The 21,936-nt window shown below is 35.5% G+C and overlaps 1 protein-coding gene across 1 annotated transcript in view; it reads right to left on the bottom strand.

Moving 5' to 3' along the window:
• The window catches only part of CNBD1 (cyclic nucleotide binding domain containing 1), a 409,277-nt gene extending 389,451 nt beyond the window's left edge, over nt 1-19,826 (bottom strand). The window contains 1 exon segment of the mRNA XM_033842861.1: nt 19,739-19,826. Coding sequence (XP_033698752.1) covers nt 19,739-19,826 — 88 coding nt within the window.
• Between the last annotated feature and the right edge of the window lie 2,110 nt (nt 19,827-21,936).

The raw sequence follows: 21,936 nt of genomic DNA, 5'->3' as shown, positions 1-21,936 counted from the left end.
TTCTTGAGGTCTCCCTCTCCCTCTTCATCTCCTTCTCCTTCTCTGTAATACTAGTAATTTTTGTTCATTCCTATGCAGGTCCCCATCTTTGGCTAGCTCCTCTTCAGAAATCTACAGAGCACCTTCTAGTGTCTGGATTCAGTTTGCAATTCCTTCTGAAGTTCAAGTGTAAGCAAATCACATATGTTCCCTTACAAGCAGAAAGATAGTAGTCATAGCTAAAAGCAACTAACTGTGATTCCCCTTCAGTACCAGAAAGAACTGACATCCTTCAAAGGAGATGAAAAGGAAAATAGAATATTGACAACAAGCATAATTACAAAGATGGGCCTTCACATCACAGGTACTCTCCATACCCCAGGAGAATGCATGCTGTTGGAAATTTAAAATGGAAAGCAGTAATAAATACGAAGATGCACATTATTCCTTCCCTTAGTGAACAGGTACTGAGAGAATCACCGGCCTAATGCATTTCTAACCTTTTTAAGACATATTCATTGACCACATCCCAATAAGGAAGAATTAGAATTTGACATGTCCAAACTTATCCATTTTAATTCTAGGTAACTGAATCATAAAATTTCAAACACTTTTTGTTTAAGCTTTTTGTGCTCTAAAACTGAATCATCAATAACAAATAACCACTTTCTAAATACAAAACTGAAAATAGTAAAATATAAACAGAAAACTGGTTGTTACCACATGAATCATTACCATTTAATAAACCTGAAAATACTAATTACATGCTTTAGGTATTTTCTTACCTACCTTACTCAGTTAAGCCTTCAGAAAGAAAAAAAATTACCTCATTGCACTTTAGCATTATATGGAATCATTATTTTAGATGATCCAAGTTACAGCTAGATTATATAAAAAATACTTCTAGTATAGTAATATTTCTTATATGGGATATTATAAAAAATCTTAATTATAGTAGTATTTTTTCATTTTTAAAAATTTTATTGAAGTATAGTTGATTTACAATGTTGTATTAATTTCTGCTGTACAGCAAAGTGATTGTTATACACATATATATATACATATTCTTTTCCATTATGGTTTATCACAGGATACTGAATATAGTTTGCTGTGTTATACAGTAGGACATTGTTGTTTATCCATCCTATATATCACAGTTTTCATCTGCTAATCCCAAACTCACAATCCATCTGTCCTCCAATCCCTTCTCCCCCTTGGCAACCACAGATCTGTTCTCTATATCTGTGAGTCTGTTTCTATTTCATAGATAAGTTCATTACTGTTATATTTTATATTCCACATATAAGTGATATCATATGGTATTTGTCTTTTTCTTTCTGGCTTACTTCACTTAGTATGGTAATCTCTGGGTCCATCCATGTTGCTGCAAATGACATTATTTCTTTCTTTTATAACTGAGTAATATTTCATTGTGTATATATATACCACATCTTCTTTACCCATTCATCTGTCATACAGTAGTTTTTATATACACAGGTTAAGAAAAGACTTCTACTAAGTATTGGTTTAGTCCATTTTCCTAACCCAGTTTAAGAAGAGGGTCAGAAATAGCCCTGGGGACTGGTGTGGACATAAAAGGGGGATGGTGGCATAGAGATTTGGGAAAAGGACAAGGTTTGAGAAATTCTGACTTTAAAAAGGACTTTGAAAAAGTAAATATCTTCAACTTTCAGTTAAAGCAAAAATATAAAAATCACAGAACAGATATTATAAGACTAAGAATTGCCAGCAAAGAATAGAAAAATTGAAAACTCACCTTGCCTGAGGAAAGCTTTGGCACCTGAGGGTACAACTTTACACTGGGCTTGGCACAGCCAAGTAAACTCAAAACCAGAATCAGATGAATGGATAAAGAAGATGTGGCACATATATACAATGGAATATTACTCAGCCATAAAAAGAAATGAAATTGAGTTATTTGTAGTGAAGTGGATGGACTTAGAGTCTGTCATACAGAGTGAAGTAAGTCAGAAAGAGAAAAACAAATACCATATGTGAACACATGTATATGGAATCTAAAAAAAAAAAAATGGTCACGAAGAACCTAGGGACAAGACAGGAATAAAGACTCAGACCTACTAGAGAATGGATTTGAGGATACGGGGAGGGGGAAGGGTAAGCTGGGACAAAGTGAGAGTGGCATGGACATATATAAACTACCAAATGTAAAATAGATAGCTAGTGGGAAGCAGCCGCATAGCACAGAGAGATCAGCTCGGTGGTTTGTGACCACCTAGAAAGGTGAGATAGGTAGGGTGGGAGGGAGGGAGACGCAAGAGGGAAGAGATATGGGAACATATGTATATGTATAACTGATTCACTTTGTTATAAAGTAGAAACTAACAAACCATTATAAAATAATTATCCTCCAATAAAGATGTTAAAAAAATAAAACAGAATAGTCTAGGTAGTACTCACAGCCTAGAAGGACACTATACAATTCACAAAAAAATTTCTTCACCGATCCTCATTTGCAAGAGGTGTTTGTCACAAGGATCTTTACATAAAGGCCCTTGAGCAATATACTGGATATTGTCTTTGAAGAGTTTCATTAAAAAGAAAAAAAAACAAAAGATTTCACCATGAAATTGTAAAGTTGAGCTTCTCTGGTGATCAAATTTAATACAGGGATAAAGCTTAAAGAGTTTAAAGAATACTAAGCTTACATTTGTTTTCCAGTCTTTTTCTCTGCTCATGAATATGTCTTACTTGGGCTTTTGGCAGAGTAGAGGAGGCTTAACCCTATAATGGGGATAAAAATCAAGGATTTTAACCAGAGTAAGTTTGAAAGGGGATTAGCAGCTGATATAAATGGGTGGTTATAAAGAATTTTAAACTTGAAATTCATGGTGAAATTAAAAAAACAATTATCTTTATTGATATAAAGCCTACTATATATTATTGAAATAGAGAAACTAAAATCCAATGTTTTATGTGAGTGACACGATGATCTTTTGTTTACATGTGTTAATGTTTTCTCAGGGGTAGATATATATTTTCATATTTATGCAGTATGGTGAATTAAGTATGTTTGTGATAGGAGTTATAAAGATATGTTAAAACATATAAAGATATATTTTGTGAGTGTTAAAATAAAACTAAACTATTTTTCTCCAACAAGCTTTCCCTCTTAAGAGTAGATAAATATCCCTTGCAAAATCTAAGAGGAAGCAGTAGACTAAGTGAAGACTTAACAATATTGTAAATGAATAACCACTATTTACTATGAGACTAAATTCATCTGAGTGGCTTATAAGGCAAGGTAAAAGAAATGGACAACAGAGCCAAAGAGAAAATGTGACAACAACAAAGAGAAAATGTGGAAATTTCAGAGTATGGTAGGCTAGAAAACAGACCTCTTCAAAGTAGTTATAGCACACACTCTAATGACTAATCCAGTGATAAGTAGAACTTTGCTTAATACAGTATTCAGAGTGCAAAGAAACAGTTCAACAGCAATAGCAACAGAAACATTATCAACGAACTTTTAGTAAGAATAGCAGTTCTTATATGCAGGAGGTGAATTCTAGCATAAGACTAAAGTACAGAACAAGGAGTTGGATAGGAGTAAAAAGAAAATATCCATCAGAGACTATAAGTGTAATTAATTCCCCCTATATACTTAGATAATTGATCTAGTTCTATGTTTTTAAATAAGTCTAAACTTGTGTAATAATAGAGAATTAAACATACCTATGTTAGTGGTTAATAGTGTGTTTATTCTTTTCCCTTCAAATAATAAGTTGTTTTTTTCTAAAATCTCAAAGTTAATTCTCCTTCAAGTAACATTCAATAAACATAAGGCACCTGAAAAATCTCAATTAAATAGACCATCAAGAGGCAAAGGAATAGTACCCAATCATGGACTTCTATGAATAAAAGCTGACACACCAACAGGGACAATTATGCAAGTGGGCTTATGTTGTCCCTGCCCCTTGTCTGAGTGGTTAAGATGTTAAAATAGACATATATTAACTGAAAAGTGAAAATAGAGGGGAATGTTATACAACAAATTATTGAAATAGCTTCCCTTTATATCTTGATGAATGCAGTCATCTACATTCATGTTTATTTCCTCAACTCAGATTCGCTTCTCCACTTACTAAAATTTATCTTTCACATTCATTAGAATTTGTTTTATTAAAAACTATAGGAAATCTTGTAGTTTTTAGTCCAATAACCTCTTTTCAGTCACCATTCTACTAACCTCTGTGTGACATTTGACACTGGTGAAGTTTCTACCTATGAGGCTTCTGTGACAGCATTCTCTCCTCGCTTGCTTTTTCCTTATTAGACTGCTCTACCAACTCCTATCGTCTTTTCTTGAGCATCAGTGTTGCCCACCAATCCATTCTCAGTATCCCTGTCTTCTTTTCTCAGTTTAGACCCACTTCTTGCATGACCTTATCAGCACCCACATCTCCAGCTATCACACATACACTTCAGATCCTCAAATCAAACTCTCCAGCCAGAACTCTAACTTTCACTCCACTAATAGTCACATGAATGTCATCCAGGAAAATCAGACTCACGATAACAAAATCTTCACTTAAAATTCCTCTCATACTTCTTTCCCTCAAAATCCTGATCCTCCTCCTGAATTCTCCACCTGGGTTAAGAAAATCCTATCACTTTCACAATTCTATCACCAACCTTGGGATCCTATTCTATTCTTTCCCCTTCAGGACCAAGGTGTTATGAAAGCCATCAATTCTGCCTCTTTTGAAATGTATCCTAAGTATCTTTCAAACATGTCCTCTCCAATCCTAATGGCAGGGCCACTGAAGAGGGCCATAATGTGTGCACACTGTGAAGAAGTGCTATTCACATGCATGCAACACGTCAGAACCTTGTTTTAGACCCTCGTTGGGTCTCATCTGTACTACTGCCATTACCTCCTGTCTAGTCTCCCTGACTCGAACCTCTTCCTTTCCAACTCATCCTTCACACTACTATCACAGTACTTTCCAAAATTCCAATAGAGATTACATAACTTTATATGGAATACAATGCCTTTTATAATCATACCCAAGTGGAACCTCATTAAATACCACCACCATGTTCATCTCCCTTTCCCCTCCCCCATCTCTCAACAACACATTTTCTGTCTGCTCCATGAACATACCTTGTCCTTTTTTTTTTAAGATTTTTTTTGATGTGGACCATTTTTAAAGTCTTTATTGATTTTATTACAATATTGCTTCTGTATTATGTTTTGGTTTATTGGCCGCAAGGCAAGTGGGATCTTAGCTCCCTGACTAGGGATCGAACCCACATCCCCTGCCTTGGAAGGTGAAGTCTTAACCACTGGACTGCCAGGGAAGTCCCATACCTTGTCCTTCAATATGATATTATCTTTGGTTCTTTCTCAACTTATCCATTCATTTAGATCCACCTCAAAAGTTAACCCATCTGTGACATTTAAACTTCTCTTCCCTAGAAAAAAGTAGCTGTGCTAAACCTGAAAATAGTTTCCCTTAAGCAAGCATTATCTTTCTTTATGACTTTTTCATTTATACCTATTTTTTTTTCTATTTATCACTATCCCCTAAGGGTAGGATTCATTCCCTACTTATATATGAAACACTAGAACTTATAACTGTGCTTCAATTTAAATAAATATTATTTGTTAAATTATAATAAATAAATAATAAGAACATGGCTCTAATATGTCAGGCAAGGATGAGTTGTATGCAAGGAAAATAAATCAAGGAAAAGTAATGAAGGCAGGACTATATGAGGAATATAAAGTTGTGTTTAAAGAATATTCACCAAAAACTCATAAAAAATAAATGAACAACAAACAAACAAAATACCCTCTGCCCCTTGCAGGCAATACTTTAATCATTTTATCACCTTTCTATATGAGATTGAAGATCATATGAATGTCATTTTTGACATTATACACCATGGCAAAGCTCACTAAGTAACAAAGTGTAAAAAGAAGAAAAAACTTTGATCTTCATTAAAACTGAGGATTAAAAATATTTCCTTACTACAAACTCTAAAGAATATCAGCCAAATGATGTGATTTCAATAAATTTTAAAAGAGGCATTCATATGCATACTTCTCTTGTTTGAGGAAATAAGCAGAGTTCTCCAGGGAAAGGTAGGTTCCCTTAGCCCTGAGGGGTAAACCAATGAACTCTTACCTGGAATGGGAAGTTCTTGAGACTGGACACACTAAGAGGAACCCCAAGCCCATGATATATATGGAATGTAGGGCTGCAAAAGGATCCTACCTATACTCATAGTTTTTTAAGAGTCAGGTTGTTGCAGTGATAAAACAGAGGACAAATGTTAGGTGGCAATCAACGCAGAAGCAGCTGATCTCAGTCATTAAAGAGAAATAGAGAAATCACTACCAAGAAACCTTTGGAATATGAACTACTAATTAGAGACATATGATTTAGGGAAGAGTACAGAAAAAAGTTGATGAGAAAGTATTCAAAGTTAACATATAAGAAAATTCTATCTGTCTGTTATCCCAGCTCATTCCCCACCACTATTTATTTTTCTAGCAAGTAAACTGCTTTCAAAAAATAACCACTGTTCAATAATCCTGGCACCTAGGCATAACATACTCTTAGGGAAAGCATGAAAAACAATTAACTTATCAAACAAAAATCAAATAATACACATCAGAAGATGTAGTATGGCAGGAAATGAGAAGAAAGGCCACACACACATACACATGATGAAAGAAAAACAAAGATCTATAAGGCATTAAATAGAAATAAATTACAAATGAACAGGTTATATTCAGGAAAGAAGAGAAAAATAATTATGACAAAACCCACATTAGACATAACAAAAATGACAATAAAGATGTAAGAAAATATAGTCACAGAACATTGAGGTAAACATAAATAAATAGAGAAAAGAACAGGAGAAAGTGATAAATGAAGATAGAAAGGTGACACTACATGTGAAAATTGTTCCTGAATAAGAAAATAGTAATAATGGCACAGGACAAAATATGCTCAAACATATTACACAAGAACACTTTTCTAATATAAAGACCTGAGTCTGAAGAACTAAATATAATATCATGACCCAGAAAGGGAAAGAGAAATCATAGTACATGATTTACAAGGAGACTAGATCTTTTAGATGTACTAGATTCGTAGCTAAATGTCACTTTTTCAAAGATAAACTATTATTTTAGCACCCAGGCAAAAGAGGAAGTCTCCTATAAGAGTGAAAACTCAATTTGGCCTTAGTCTTCTCCACAGAACAGTCCTGGCAAACAGTAAGATAATCTCAGGGGGAAAAAAAATGTGACTCATGAGTTTTATTCTCCAATAAATATAAAGGTAACAAATAAATATAAGACCTCAGAGAATATAAAGTACCATGAGCTCTCTGAAAAATACAATTTGATAACAATACAACTAAGGCTTAAGTAATATGGACTATACTAATAAACAGTAGGTAAATTCTGTAAACCTTAACACAAACAATAAATTCTTCATAGAGTCTAGTGACAATAGTGTAAATAATAATGAGTAACAAATTGGAAGTTTCAACAGAGAATTGGAAGTATAAAATATATTTGTATAGATTCCCTCACACAGCAAATAATTAATAGCTACAGTTTAAAGAATATTTTAAAATAATGTATGTTGAATAATAATATGTGAAGGTATGAATGAAATTAGCCAGACTTAGATTTTACTATTCAGATTAGACATTAATAATCAAATTAAGATGTGCAGAGACAAAGTTTTCTCATTTCATACTAGATTGTGAATGTCCATTGTCTAAAGTTGTTAAATCAAGAAAGGTTTAGGTATGGAGCCTTACTATTAAATATTTTTGCATTCCAAATTATATGGCCTTAAAATTTATAAATGAAAAATCTCAGCAGTTGTAAATTAACTGTACTTCAATTTTAAAAATTGTTAAAAAGAAAAAGAGCAAATTGGAAAAAAAAACCTCAGGAGACAAAATAACTTCCACAGTATCTTCCCTTCCTTTTTACCCAAAAATTAGCAGAAAATGAATGACTGAGTATATAAATATTCTACATAATTAGTGAGATATATCAATCATATATCAAATCTATTCTTAAATCAAACAGTATATCAAAACTGAAATTATAAAATATCAAGAAAGTAAAAACAGTGACTGCTTTCATGAACCAATGGAATATAATTAGTCTTTGGGGAAATTACATTCCCCAAAATATTTATATTACAAGAAAGGAGAAAGAATGAAGCATTCAATGCAAGAAGTTAGGAAAAGAAAATTAAAATAAATAAGAGAAATAAAAGAGAGAAAATAGAAAAGTAGAAATTAATGAACTTATAAAACAAGAAAAACTGTAGAAGAGTAAACAAATTCAAGAGCTGGTTCTTTGAAGGGAAAAAAAAACTACTGGCTTATCTAAACAAGGAAAAAATATCATAAGTACTCAATGTCAGAAATACAACTGGGAAGTAATTAATGATAAATATCATTATATAGGTAATCAAAGTATTTTTCACAACTATGTGCCAAACTAATTAAAATTCTGATTAAAAATGAATGACTTTTCAAGAAAATGCATATTACCTAAATTGACCCTAGAAGGGAGGAAAAACCTAAATAAATAAATTGTCTTGAAAAAAGTGGAAAATAATCTCCCAGTAGTTTCTCTCTCTTTCTCTCACACACACACACACCCCACACACAAACACACACACACACCCCACACACAAAAAAACACACACACACAAATGTACGTAACCAAGGTGTTATCACGGGTGAATTCCATCAAATCCTTATAGGAGAAATAATTCTAATGCTAGTTAAATGTTTCAGAACACAGAGAAGAAAAGCTTCCAAATTTTTTTGATGAAGCAAGTAAAACAATGATACCCAAATGTGACGACAGTGGGTAAAAGAAAACCAGAGACTGATCTCGTGCATAAATAAAAATAAATATTATAATTTTATAGTGCCCAGAAACATATTAACACAGTAATACCACACAAAAAGTAAGATTTATCCTAGTAATTCCAAGAAATTTCAACTACAAAGTATAACCATATAACTTACCACAAGTCAACATTTTAAAAATCATAATCTCCAGATACAGAAGTATTCAGTAAAATTCAATATTGTTTTTAAATAATTTAAGTAGAAAAAAAGTTTCTTAATTTGATGAATATATCAAAACAAAAGACAGCATCATGTTTAATGTTGAAACACTAGAAGCAATAGCATAAATTCAGGAAGAGCTTACAAATATCACTAGTGGTACACACGTCTGGAAGTACCAAGCAACACAATTTTTTTTTTTTTTTTTTTTTTTTTTTTTTTTGGTGGTACGCAGGCTTCTCACTGTTATGGCCTCTCCCATTGAGGGGCACAGGCTCCGGACGCGCAGGCCCAGCAGCCATGGCTCACGGGCCTAGCTGCTCCGCGGCATGTGGGATCTTCCCAGACCGGGGTGCGAACCCGTGTCCCCTGCATCGGCAGGCAGACTCTCAACCACTGCGCCACCAGGGAAGCCCCAAGCAACACAATTTGATAAAAGAAATACACACGTTATAAAAATTAGAAAAAAAGAGACAAAAAAGATCACTGATCACAGATCACCATAACAAATACAATAGTAATAATTAAAAGGTTTGAAATACTGTGAGAATTACTAAAATGTGACACAGAGATGGAAACTGATCAAATGCTGTTGGGAAAATGGTGCCAATAGACTTACTTGACACAAGCCTGCCACAAACTTTTATTTTGTAAAAAATGCAATACCTACAATGTGTAATAAAACAAGGTATGCCTGCCTGTTAAAAAAAAAACAGAAAGAAAAAGAGAGAAACAAAAATAATTGATAATATTGTAATTATATAAGTAGAAAACAGAATTGCATAGACTGAAAATCCATTAAGGTATTGACTGAAGTGGTTGATAATGGAAGTAACCAAATATTCAATAGCTTGCCCGTTTCCCTGAAGAAATGAGTTGCAAAAGCATTGAGGGTAGTAGAGGAAGGTAGGCATCAATGCCAGCTGTAGGTTTGGGGAGAATGGTAGGGTTTCCCAGTGGACAAGACCAGGACGTGGTGGGCATCCACATGTGGGGTGGGCCTGTGCAGAATATCAGAGGCCAAGAGGGGTAAGGAGAGCAAAGGTGGGAGGGGGACAGGATATGCCAGTGTTGAGTGTAGGACCCTTAGTGGGGATGGGGTGGCAGTAGTATGAAAGATTGGCTACACACAGTGGAACTGATCAAATGTATTTAGGTTAATAGGAGCAAGGTTTCTTACTTGAGAGAAGAGAGTTACAAACACAGAAAGCCAAAATGACTGTAGTGTTGCATTGGACTTGAATGAATTGGTGTAAACTCATGGCTTTCATAGATATAAATTGATATGCAAACAACATAAATGTACATTTTTATTCCTTAGATCTGTCCACTGAGAGGGCCTGGGGGCAGTGACACTCTAACATCAATGAGCACACATAGTACCCAGAGCTTAATTTTTAAATCTAATTCTGCATTAAAATAAACTAGGGCTCTTTGGGAAAAGAGCTGGTCGGCAGGATCAAGTAGGGAAAAGTACAAGATGAGCCTGAAAAATCTTACTGCTCCAGAAAGCAAGGAAATGCTTAAACAACCTTGAGGGTACTCCCAGTGGCCAGACTTAACAATTAAACAATTTGGGCATCAAAATATATAATGATAGTAATTAATTAAAACCCTTTTAATAAACTAGGAAATCATAATTTTACATTTATTGATTAAATATTTCATGAGAAAAGGGGTATTTATATATTTTCAAAATACCTTTTCACAAAATACTTATTAATTACAAAAGGGGGAAAAGCAAATTTACAGCAGAGAAGCTCTCTGGGTACCACCTTAGTCAACTGATTAAAGTGAAATTATGTGTCACCTGGTAAGATGGAAGGAGAACACAGAATCACTTCTATGACATTCCTGCCAAAGATTTCTAACTTGAAACTAATCATAAGGAAATATCAGACAAACCAAACTGAAGCATATTCTTCTAAGTAATAGTTTGTAACTCCCAGCATCAAGGTCATGAAAGTCAAGGAAAACTTAAAAACTGTTCCAGACTAAAGGAGATTGAAGAGATAAGATGGTGAAATGCAACATGAGATTTTGAATTGGATCCTTTTACTTAAGAACATTATCAGAACAATTGGCTACATTTAAACGGGGTCTAAGGATTAGATTACAGTAATTTATATGTGTTAAATTCCTGATTTTGATGAATGTATTGTGATTATGTAATAAGAGAATGTCCTTGTTTTTAAGAAATGCATACCAAAATATTTAAGGATGATGGAGTGTCAAATGGCTCTGGAAAAATATATTTCTTTTTATTGAATTTACAACATTTCTGTAAAATTGTGGTTTCAAATTCTTTGTTTTTTAAAATTCAATAGCTCTCTCATATGATGACTTTTATAGTTAGAAAATATAATGAGAAAAATATCTTCCTAATAGTAAGGAAAAAATGTAAAATGCCCAGGAATAAATTTTCTTGAGTGTCATAAAAAGGACACTTGCATAACTTGGAAGTAGAAAGGTTGAATAAAGATACCAGTTCCTGAGTAGGAAGACTCAATATCACAAGGATGTCAATTCTTCATAAGTTAATTTTTGTTTGTTTGGGTTTTTTTTCTGCGGTACGCGGGCCTCTCACTGTTGTGGCCTCTCCCATTGCGGAGCACAGGCTGCGGACGCGCAGGCTCAGCGGCCATGGCTCACGGGCCCAGCCGCTCTGCGGCATGTGGGATCTTCCCGGACCGGGGCACGAACCCGTGTCTCCTGCATTGGCAGTCAGACTCTCAACCACTGCGCCACCAGGGAAGCCCTTCATAAGTTAATTTTAAATTTTACACATTTTCCAATTAAAATACCAAAATGTTTACTTGCTGAAGAAGCCCAAATAGTTATAAAGTTCACACAGAAAAATTAAAATGGGAGAATAGCCAGAAAAAGTCTTTTAAAAAAGAGTAATCAGTAAAGGTTAATCTTACCAGATATTGAAATATAATGCTTCAAAATTATAACAGTTTAACATGAATGCATATATAGACAAGAGATTAGTGGAAAAAGTAAATAATATATTCCAGAAATAGATCCAGAATGCATACAAAAATTTAGTATTTAATAAAAACTGGTATTTCAAATTAGCAGGAAAAAAAGAATTACTCAACAAATGGTGTTAGAACAGTTGGTTGATCACTTGCAAAAATATTATGTTGTAGCCTTACATCACTATTCTAAAGTAAATGTATTCAAAATAAATTCCAGATGCACCAAATATTTAATAGGCTTAATACTGAAAAGTAAAATTACATAAATACTAAGAGAAAGCATGGAGGAATTATGTTTAAATCTTGGCATGGAAAAATGGCATTCTAAGCAAGAATCAATAACAGAGGACAAAAACTACACAAACATTCTAAAACCTTTGTAGGACACAAAAATCATAAAGACAAAACAAAAATGCAAACTGAGAAGAATATTTGTAAAGTATATGCCATGCCAAAAGGCTAATTTCTTTTATAAACAAAGAGTTGTGTTTTTTTTTTAAATAAAAGAAAAAATAGGGCTTCCCTGGTGGCGCAGTGGTTGAGAGTCCACCTGCCTATGCAGGGGAGATGGGTTTGTGCTCCGGTCCGGGAAGATCCCACATGCTGCAGAGTGGCTGGGCCCGTGAGCCATGGCCGCTGAGCCTGCGCGTCCGGAGCCTATGCTCCGCAACGCGAGAGGCCACAACAGTGAGAGGCTCGCTTACCGCAAAAAAAGAAAAAAAAGAAAAAAGAAATAGTGAATAGTCAAGGGACATAAACAGGCTGTTCACATAGATACAAATGGGCACAAATATATGAAAAGATTCTAAACCTCACTCTTTAAGAAAAGTGAACTTAAAGAGCAATTAAAACTGTTTGCAATTCATTTATTGGCAAAACGTGTGTCTTATAGTACATGATATTAGCATAAATGTTGTAAAATAGAAGTTCGTATACACTGATGGTAGAACTAGAAATTAGTACAGACTCTGTGGAAGACAATTTGTCAGTAGTTATCAAATTAAAATGCACACATTCTTTGTCCTTGGAGTTCTGTTGAAACACTTGCTTACCAACTTAAAAAGATACATACAGAACGTTTATTTGATTTAAACAGCAAAACTTGCTAGAAACCAATTCCCACCATATTAGTTAGGATCCAGTAGCCAGGAAACAGAAACCATATCAGTATTTTTAATGGGAAAAAATTGATACAAAGAACTGTTAGGTGTTAGAAAACTGAAAAGAAAAAAAAGGAAACACCAAATATCATGCAGAAAGCATCTACCACCCCTATTTCAGCCGATGAAGCAAAGGAAAGAGGTTTAATTACCAAAACTTAGAAGCTTGGAGAAATGTCCCTACAAAGCTGAGACACATCCCTCTGAGGACAGGACGTAGTAGCTGGCACTGAATTTTTGAGGGGGTGCAATGGGGTTATTTCTGAGAATATTGGTAAAACTGCAAATGGAATAAACTGCTGCTGCTGGAACAAACAGCCATGGTTTGGGTGAAAAAGACACATTACTGGAGAGACACTCACAAGAAGCAAACCAGAAACGGCAATCAAAAGAATGAACACTTCCCTTAACTTTCCTCCTGCCTTTCAATCCCCCTCTAATACCTGCTATTGACAGAGCTTAATAGGAAGCCCCCCGGCTTCCTGGGAAAAACTGGTTTGCAGAGTCCCAGCCCCAACCTCATGAAGCAGAATATAAAAGGGTGGACTTGAAGATGAGACACAATAATTTAAACATCCATTAGTACCATTTTGGTGTACTCAAGCAATGAAATATAATGTAACCCCTAAAATAAATATATATACATATATAAACATGAATATGCATGGAAAATTTCAAGAAAAATATTTTTATGATAGTTACTTCTGAGGATAAGATCAGGAGTATGAGTTGGGAGGAAGACTCACTCAAATTTTAATATTTTCTTGTGCCTGAGGCATATGTTATTTATGTAATAATTTGTAAAAGAGAACTATTCACCAAAACTCCCATAAATTGTGAGACTTGTTCATTTTTCTGTCAATTTACTAAACACTTGTATGCTAGGCGTTGGAGAAACAGATGTGAGGGATAACCACTTATTTCTAGATATTCATCTAATTAGAATCATAGCCCTAAGGCACAAGTATATGAGGTTTCTAAGTGAAGTTAAAGGTGTTAAGGATAGAAAGGGTGTAGAGAAATTGCTAAGGGAGTTCAGAGATATGGAAGAGATTACTTCCTACTGGAGGGCAGTGGTCTCCAACCTTTTTTGGCACCAGGGACCGCTTTCGTGGTAGACAAGTTTTCCACTGACCAGGGTGGCAGGGTTGCGGGGGTCAGATGGTTCAGGTGTTAATGCGAGCAATGGGGAGTGGCAGATGAATCTCCCCTCACTTGCTCACCACTGCTCACATCCTGCTGTGTGTCCCAGTTCCTAACAGGCCCAGGACTGGTACCAGTCCACAGCCCTGGGGTTGGAGATCCCTGCTGGAGAGGACAGGAGAGTCTTTGTGGAGATTAAAGTCATTGAGCAGAACTTTGAAGAATTGGAATGATGGGAACAAATAGAGCAAGATAGAAGGGAACCCCAGAGGAAACATGAGCTAAGGCAGGAGAGTATGGTGAAGAGTATAATGGTGTAACTCAAGGAGTAACTTTCCCCTCAGCATGAGAACTCTCCAGCTCTATTTACGAGAGGCCAGATAGAGGGTGTTAACCAGATTACTAGGGAACGTTGCTTATGATAACAATGATGCCTGATTGATGAGTTGTACCTGGACTAGAACAAACTAGTGATGATCTGCAAGTACCTGAGCCACAGAAATGGGCTTCCCTGAGTACAGTGATTCTTGTAACTGAGAAGTTCTATGCCTATGGAATTTTTATAGGCCATGGTTATAAAAATTGGCTCCTGCAGGTATGAATTTTAAGCCAAGGCTATTTATCACCTGCCCTTTGTGACTCTCATTACCTTGAACCTGAACCACCACCTGGGGGGGGGGGCAAAGAGGACTGTGGGCTACTGCCTAGGCAGCTGTGAGAACTGCTTCCACAAAAGGGAAACACCTGATTCTGCCCTCTGGAAGACTGATTCTATCCTATATCCTTCTGAGCACAGGGGCCAAATATGGTCATGTGAATGTTTACTTGGACCGAGAAAGCCCTCTTGTCTCCTTGAGCAGTGATGCAGATGGGTTTAAAGAACGTCAATCAAAACATTTTAGCTACAGTGGAGAGTTCAATCAATAGCCGTGTAAAGTCTAGGACATGAAAGACAGATTTTAGCCAAATTATGAAAAGTTTAAATGCCAGACTGAGGGAAATGGATTGTAATCTAAGTTTTGGAGGCAAGTAAGACTCTGATATCTTTTGAGCGGAGAATTAATATGATCAAATTCATATTTTAATCGTCATATCAGAAAGGAAATCTGGTCCACAATATATGTTGAAGGAAGGTGATAAAGGATCCAGATGGCTGAGGGATTGATAACAGAGGACTGATGCAGGAGGTACTTCTGAGAGACTGCTGAGAACAGAACAGCAGCCTGACACTGAGGGGTGACCTGGTGTGACCTCTAGTGGAGAGAACTGATTTGCAATGCAATGCAATTACTTCAAGGTTTCCTGCCTGAACACCCCAGTCATGATTAAGCTCAAGTTTAAGTTAACATAACAATTTCTAAAGGCCATTCAAGATCTTCTAACAGAAAGTACGAGCACACGGAGATGGTTATAATGGTGGTAAGAAAAAAAGTAGAAACAGTACTGTTTCAATAAAATATTCATCTTTTCTCCTTTGGGATTTAAAAAAAGATAAAAGTGACTTTTACACTGAAAAATAGAAAAAATAATTTTCAAATATTTCCTTTCCTAAATTATCTGATGGTATTTTCCATAGGGACTATTACTGATTACACAAACACAGAGACATACACAAACATGCAACCACTTTTTTATCTTTTATTCCTTCTTGGAATACCCATTCTCATCTCTTTCAACTGTTTTTCAGCCTTGCTTTCTTTATACATTACAAAGTCTGCTTCTTCACTGACAAGCCCCCCCTTTTTCTTATTTTTACTCCTGAATGGTGTAAAACTTTAAAATGGAGCAATATTCACCTTTCCAGATAAATATATATCTTGAAACTCCTTTAATCTTTAGCTGCTAAAGAACTGAAAACTCTCAAATTACAGGAAATGCCTGTGAAGTTTTAGGAATGATGACACCATTATTTCAGGTTTTCTGTAAATGTATGCCCATAACATGAAAGAAAAGAGCAAAGGAAAACATTCACTTAGGAGTAGTATCTTGTTTCTAAATTCCTTCAAGTGTCTCTGGTCTTCTCTTGAATGCTTTTTTTTTCTTCTTCTTCTTCTACAGCCTCACATGTTGGAAGAAGCAAAATGTACCTACAAATATCTTGTGAACTTGAAAGCCTTTTTTTACTGGGAAAACAAACAAACAAAAAACCCTTTGGTTAAAGCACAGAAATTCTTTCTACCAGATAAACCAGTAGGCAAAATGTAAAGCACATTTTTGAAATTGTCCTTTCTTAGAAAGATAAGCCTAATAAGCATGAATAAAATAAAGGTATAGCTTATTAACCCAAAAAAGGTATCTAACTGGACCACACTCCTAATCGTAGTATGAAATGGTTTCCTCCAGCCAAATGCTAAAATGCGGCTCCCTGTCTCCTTAAAAAGAATTTTTAAGACATCTTTCTTCCTTTTGTCTCTTCAAGAAATCAACTTCTAATAATAATGGGTCAAGCATGTCCCTAGGCCAGATGCTATTTCATGTAGGTGGTAAAACTACTGCAGGTTTTGCTAACTGTAAGGTTTTTAAAACAATTCTCATCCAGAGTAAAAAGTGTCATGAGTCTTTTGCTTTTGAGGACAACCACCTCTTTCCTAGCATAAGCATGCTATGAAGAATCCAGAGACACAAGTCAAAGAGACTATAGAAGGAGAAGACTTGGAAGTTTCAAAAAAAATATTTGTAAGTGATTCAAGAAGCTTAACTGCTTGGAGTGTTTTTGAGTCTGAACTTCAGAGTTAAGCAGACAGCACGGGGAGGGGGGGTGGGTGTTGAAGATGAGGATATATTCTCTTCCTTAAATCTAAAGTGTCAAAGTAGTGAAAATGGCAAAATTCAACAAATGCACAACCATCATTTAACTAGTAAACTGTGCAGGGATTTCAGGGTGGTGGACAAGGAGGAAACCAGCATGCTGCTGACACTCTGGTTTGTTGTTTTCATAAGTAAAGAAAATTCATTACATGGATGATACTATGAAGAGTCTCTATCACTTGACAACTATGTGAACTTTAGCATGAAACTTAAGCCTCACTATGCCTAACTGTAAAATAGACCATGTGTTAGTTTTCTATTGCCACTGTAAAAATTACCACCAACCTACTGGCTTAAAGACAACACAACATTATTATCTTACAGTTCTGGAAGTCAGAAGTCTGAAATAGGTCTCACTGACCTAAAATCAAGCTGTCAGCAGGACTGTATTCCTTCTGGAAGTTCTTGGGGAGAATCCATTTCTTTGCCTTTTCCAGCTTCTAGGGGCCGCCTGAATTCCTTGGCTCATGGCCCCCTTCCATCTTCAAAGCGAGTAATGGCCAGTCAAGCCTTTCTCATCCTGCATCTGACTCATAAATGTTTCCTCCTTCCACCCAGAAGGACTCTTGTTATTACAGTGGGACCAGCAGATAATCCAGAAGACTCTCCCATCTCAAGGTCAGCTGTTTAGCAGCCCCAATTCCATCTTCCATTCCTCTTCATTCCACTTGCCAAGAAGCATAGCATCTTCACAGGTTCAGGGGATTAGGACATGCACATCATTGAGGGCCATTGTTCTGCCTACAACAGAGCTCATAGGTTCATTGCGGGAAATAAATGAAATAACAAAACATGCAAAATGCTCACACACTGCTTATAGAAAGCCCTCAATAAACATTATTCACATATAAAATTTATAGAGAAGATAGGCATGACTCAGTAAATGTAACCTGGCTAAGTGCATTCAAAGTAAACCAGAATGTATATAATGCCTAGATTTTCCTTAAGGTCCTTAACTGAGCCTTCCTATTTAAGTCCATTACATTTTGAATCACTCCCTTTTATATCTCCTTTATAATTCAGGTTCAGTCATATTATGGATTGAAAGCATTCTCACATATGCTTTCCTGAGGTCATTGTTTCAGCAGTGATGATAGATTTCGCTAAGGCAAATTGCCGACTTGCTAGAGTTAGCAAAAAGACACAGTTACTGAGCAAGCAGGACACGTCTCCAAAGAGAAGTCACACATAGAACATCAAGCAGGAACCTCTAAAGGGAAAATTGGGAGCTCCACTGCTTTCCATTATGCTCTATTCAGTTCTGAGACTTAAATGCTGCTGATTTTTCATCTTTTAATCACTTCACACAAGTTAAGTGTCCTTGGGAGACACTACAGAGGGTAGCACATATCTCATCCCATTGATTCTAAATTAATTTGATCTTTTAACTCCCAGATACTGTACTTCCTAGGCTGCTAAAAAAGAAATCGTCTTACGGTGACTTTTTTTCTGCACAGTAGAAACTGTGGTTTTTGGCAAAATTACATTTAATATTTATTTCAACTTGTATTGAAATATAACTTTGGCTATATACAAGAAATTTTTCATAACAATAATAAAAACATATAAAATAACATGTGTAGGAATAAATTTGATTTAACATAAGGACTTTATCTAATGCTGTTCAAGACATAAGTATAGCATTACCCATTTCAAAGGGTATCAACTCCTGCCTGTGGCAACTTTTTCCCTGGAGACTATGATCATTAATTTAAAAGTATGTATACATAAAAGAGTCAACTCTCACAGGAAGATAAAAGAATAGATGGGTTAGCTTTTTCAGATCAATACCAGAAATCTACCCAATGAATATTAAAATAGTAAGGTAAATGCTTTATTGAAGTTGAAAGAGTCACAATTATTACCACTGGTATCTGAAAGATTTTTAAAATCTCAACTATCACTAGGACTATTACATATTATTAGTGACCAAATAATAGATCTATGAATTTGATGTGTATGAAGAAAAGTCTTGAGAAAAATATTCTGGGTTAAGCTGACTATATAAAATAAGAAAATTCTTTAAATTGTATAAACTTAAAAATATTTATAATTCTTATGATATCATAAATCAAAAACTACAAAATTAAAAGAGAATAAATTTCAAAACAAGGATAATGGGAATTATCTCTTATTTTTCTTAAAAAATTTAAATAAGAATTCTCCTAGTAAAAAGTATGTTTAAATAGCTTATGAAAGGCAGTAAAACTAACTCTGGGTAGGCACAAGAAGACCTGTCAGAAACAAGGAGCCTGATCATCGGTGCCCCAAGTGACTTCTCTGAGACTTTGTTTTCTCTCCTCTTTAAAAGTATTTGTTATTTGAACTTCTGAGAGTTCATAAAAATCCTCATTTTACTGGGTAAAAATACTGGAGACCTACAGAATAGAAATGGCTTCAGGAGAACATAGCAGGAATTGCACATCTATATTCTTTCCATTCCACTATGCTGTCAATAAGACTCCCAGTGTGTCTAACAACCCTCAAATGCCCCACTTCTCTTCTCTAGGGTAAGTACACTGAAAACAATGGCAGACCCTCCAGATTTTCCCCACTCACTTGGAATACTGAGAAGTGGAGGAGGAGACACATTGCTTACAGCTATCATTTGAGATAAAATGGCTGCTGGGAGAGAAGACATAGGCATCTTGATGGCTCAAAGGCAGCTAACCAGAGGCTATTTGAGAGGCAAATGACCACTCTTTTCCTTGAGGCATCACAAAGCAGAACCCTCAAGGTACTCTCTGATAGGTTGTGTATTACGGAATCTTCATATTCACAGTTCTTCTACGTGTGTACAGCATTCTGAGAGGGAAACCTAGACCAGGAAGAAAGATATTCTAGTCTAGTGGAACTTATGAAGGAGGCCTTGTGAGCTATAGTGAATAGTACGACTGAAGAGAGAAATAATATTGTACAGGCAGATACAGCAGAATCAATAGCACACATGAGCCTAGGTTAGGTAAAGGAAGAATTCATGTCATTGACCTTCCATTGTCCAGAGACTCTTTTCAGCTTACTAAATGTCTACATTGCATATTGGAGACCCTTTTTGTAGCAGCAGCAACAGGATATTTATACTGCTTTCCATGGCTACATACATAGAGTAAAACATACCTTTTAACAATCAGACACCAATAAACTCACCATATTCTGCTAGGTGTGATATATGTTTCTCTTATTTTCTGCTGCTTCACAATAATTAAGGCTCATTACAATGTCTAGGATTTAAAATCTTAATATATCTTTTACTTCTGTGTATCATCTCAGAAGGGTTTTAAAAATATTTTCTGGGGTCATAACTATAATAGGTTATGCACAAAAGGACTGTGACTGACTCCTGAGCATGATATATAGTGATAACTATTTATCCATCAACTTCATCTAGAAAACACTAATAACAAGAATTGAAAACTTTAGTTGTATTACAAAAGGAACACGTTTATCTTGCAACAGTTCCTATTGAATTGTCTCTGCACAATAAAATTACTTCACCATAACTTTTCAGTTGAATATATTTTCTTGTCCCCAGTTCTATAAACTCTGGACTCAGTGTAGACTCAATTCTTTTGGGCTCATCATTGCTTTTAATCTTGTATTTTTTTCTACACTAGCCAGCTACCTTCACCTGTATGGCTCGCACCTCAGAATGGCACCTAGCCGTCCCAACTGTACCCCCTTCTGAATTCCTATGCCTTCATTTGACAGACTATCCCAGATCCGTTCTCTTCCCAATATTACATTTAAAACTCAAAGAACCAAGGACATTTTTTTTTTGCAGTACGCGGGCCTCTCACTGCTGTGGCCTCTCCCGTTGCGGAGCACAGGTTCCGGACACACAGCCCCAGCAGCCATGGCTCACGGACCCAGCTGCTCTGCGGCATGTGGGATCCTCCCGGACCGGGGCACGAACCCGTGACCCCTGCATCGGCAGGCGGACTCTCAACCACTGCGCCACCAGGGAAGCCCAAGGACATCTTTTAAAAAGTTAATTATAAAATACTCCTGCATTTTTCATGGATTTTTAAACAGATGGGGCTATATTAGATGATTTTTTTTCCCTTTGGCAAGTTGTTTTGATCAAATTATGTAAGAAAAGTTTTCTAAGGCCCTAAGTTCATACTGATCAATTTCCTTTCTGATTCCAATTTCATAAGTTCTTATTTTTATTTATTTTCTAGTTCTTTTCCCTTATTTTTAAAATTTTCACCTTTTTTCTGTTCTGTATTTCATATACAAAAAACTATATGTACTGAAAGATAATTAGCATCATAATAATTTCACATCAATTGGACCTTGCTTGAAAACAACTGAAAAATATACAAGTGTGTATATATATACATATATATGTATATATGTATATATATAGTGACAATGCAAGTAAACAAGAACATAGAACATTAAGAAAGAAATAGCAAAATAAGTAATTAAAAAATCTTACTTCATTTTATCTAAGTCTATGTAATCTTCATGACTTTGTGTGAACATCTGTTAGTATCTGCTGGTATATGTCCAAAGAGAATCCAACAAATCACAAACTCAGCTTCTCCCAAATGTTTTTGATTAGTCCCTGCAATATATTCTGAATAGTCTTAAAATTCATTCCAAGAACAATAACATAATCACTGATTTGTCTTTGACAGACAGATGTATGAAATTTTTTGTCAGTTCCTGGATATTCCTCAGAAGTCTACTCACTTCTCAAATACTTACTTGTAAAATTATCCTGTGCAAGTCACTTAATCTTAGTTTCAATA

Source organism: Tursiops truncatus, chromosome 17, assembly GCF_011762595.2.
Source record: "Tursiops truncatus isolate mTurTru1 chromosome 17, mTurTru1.mat.Y, whole genome shotgun sequence".
Classification (NCBI taxonomy): Eukaryota; Metazoa; Chordata; class Mammalia; order Artiodactyla; family Delphinidae; genus Tursiops; species Tursiops truncatus.
The sequence above is the reverse complement of the archived record's forward strand: the minus strand, read 5'-3'. Positions and strand labels throughout refer to the sequence as shown.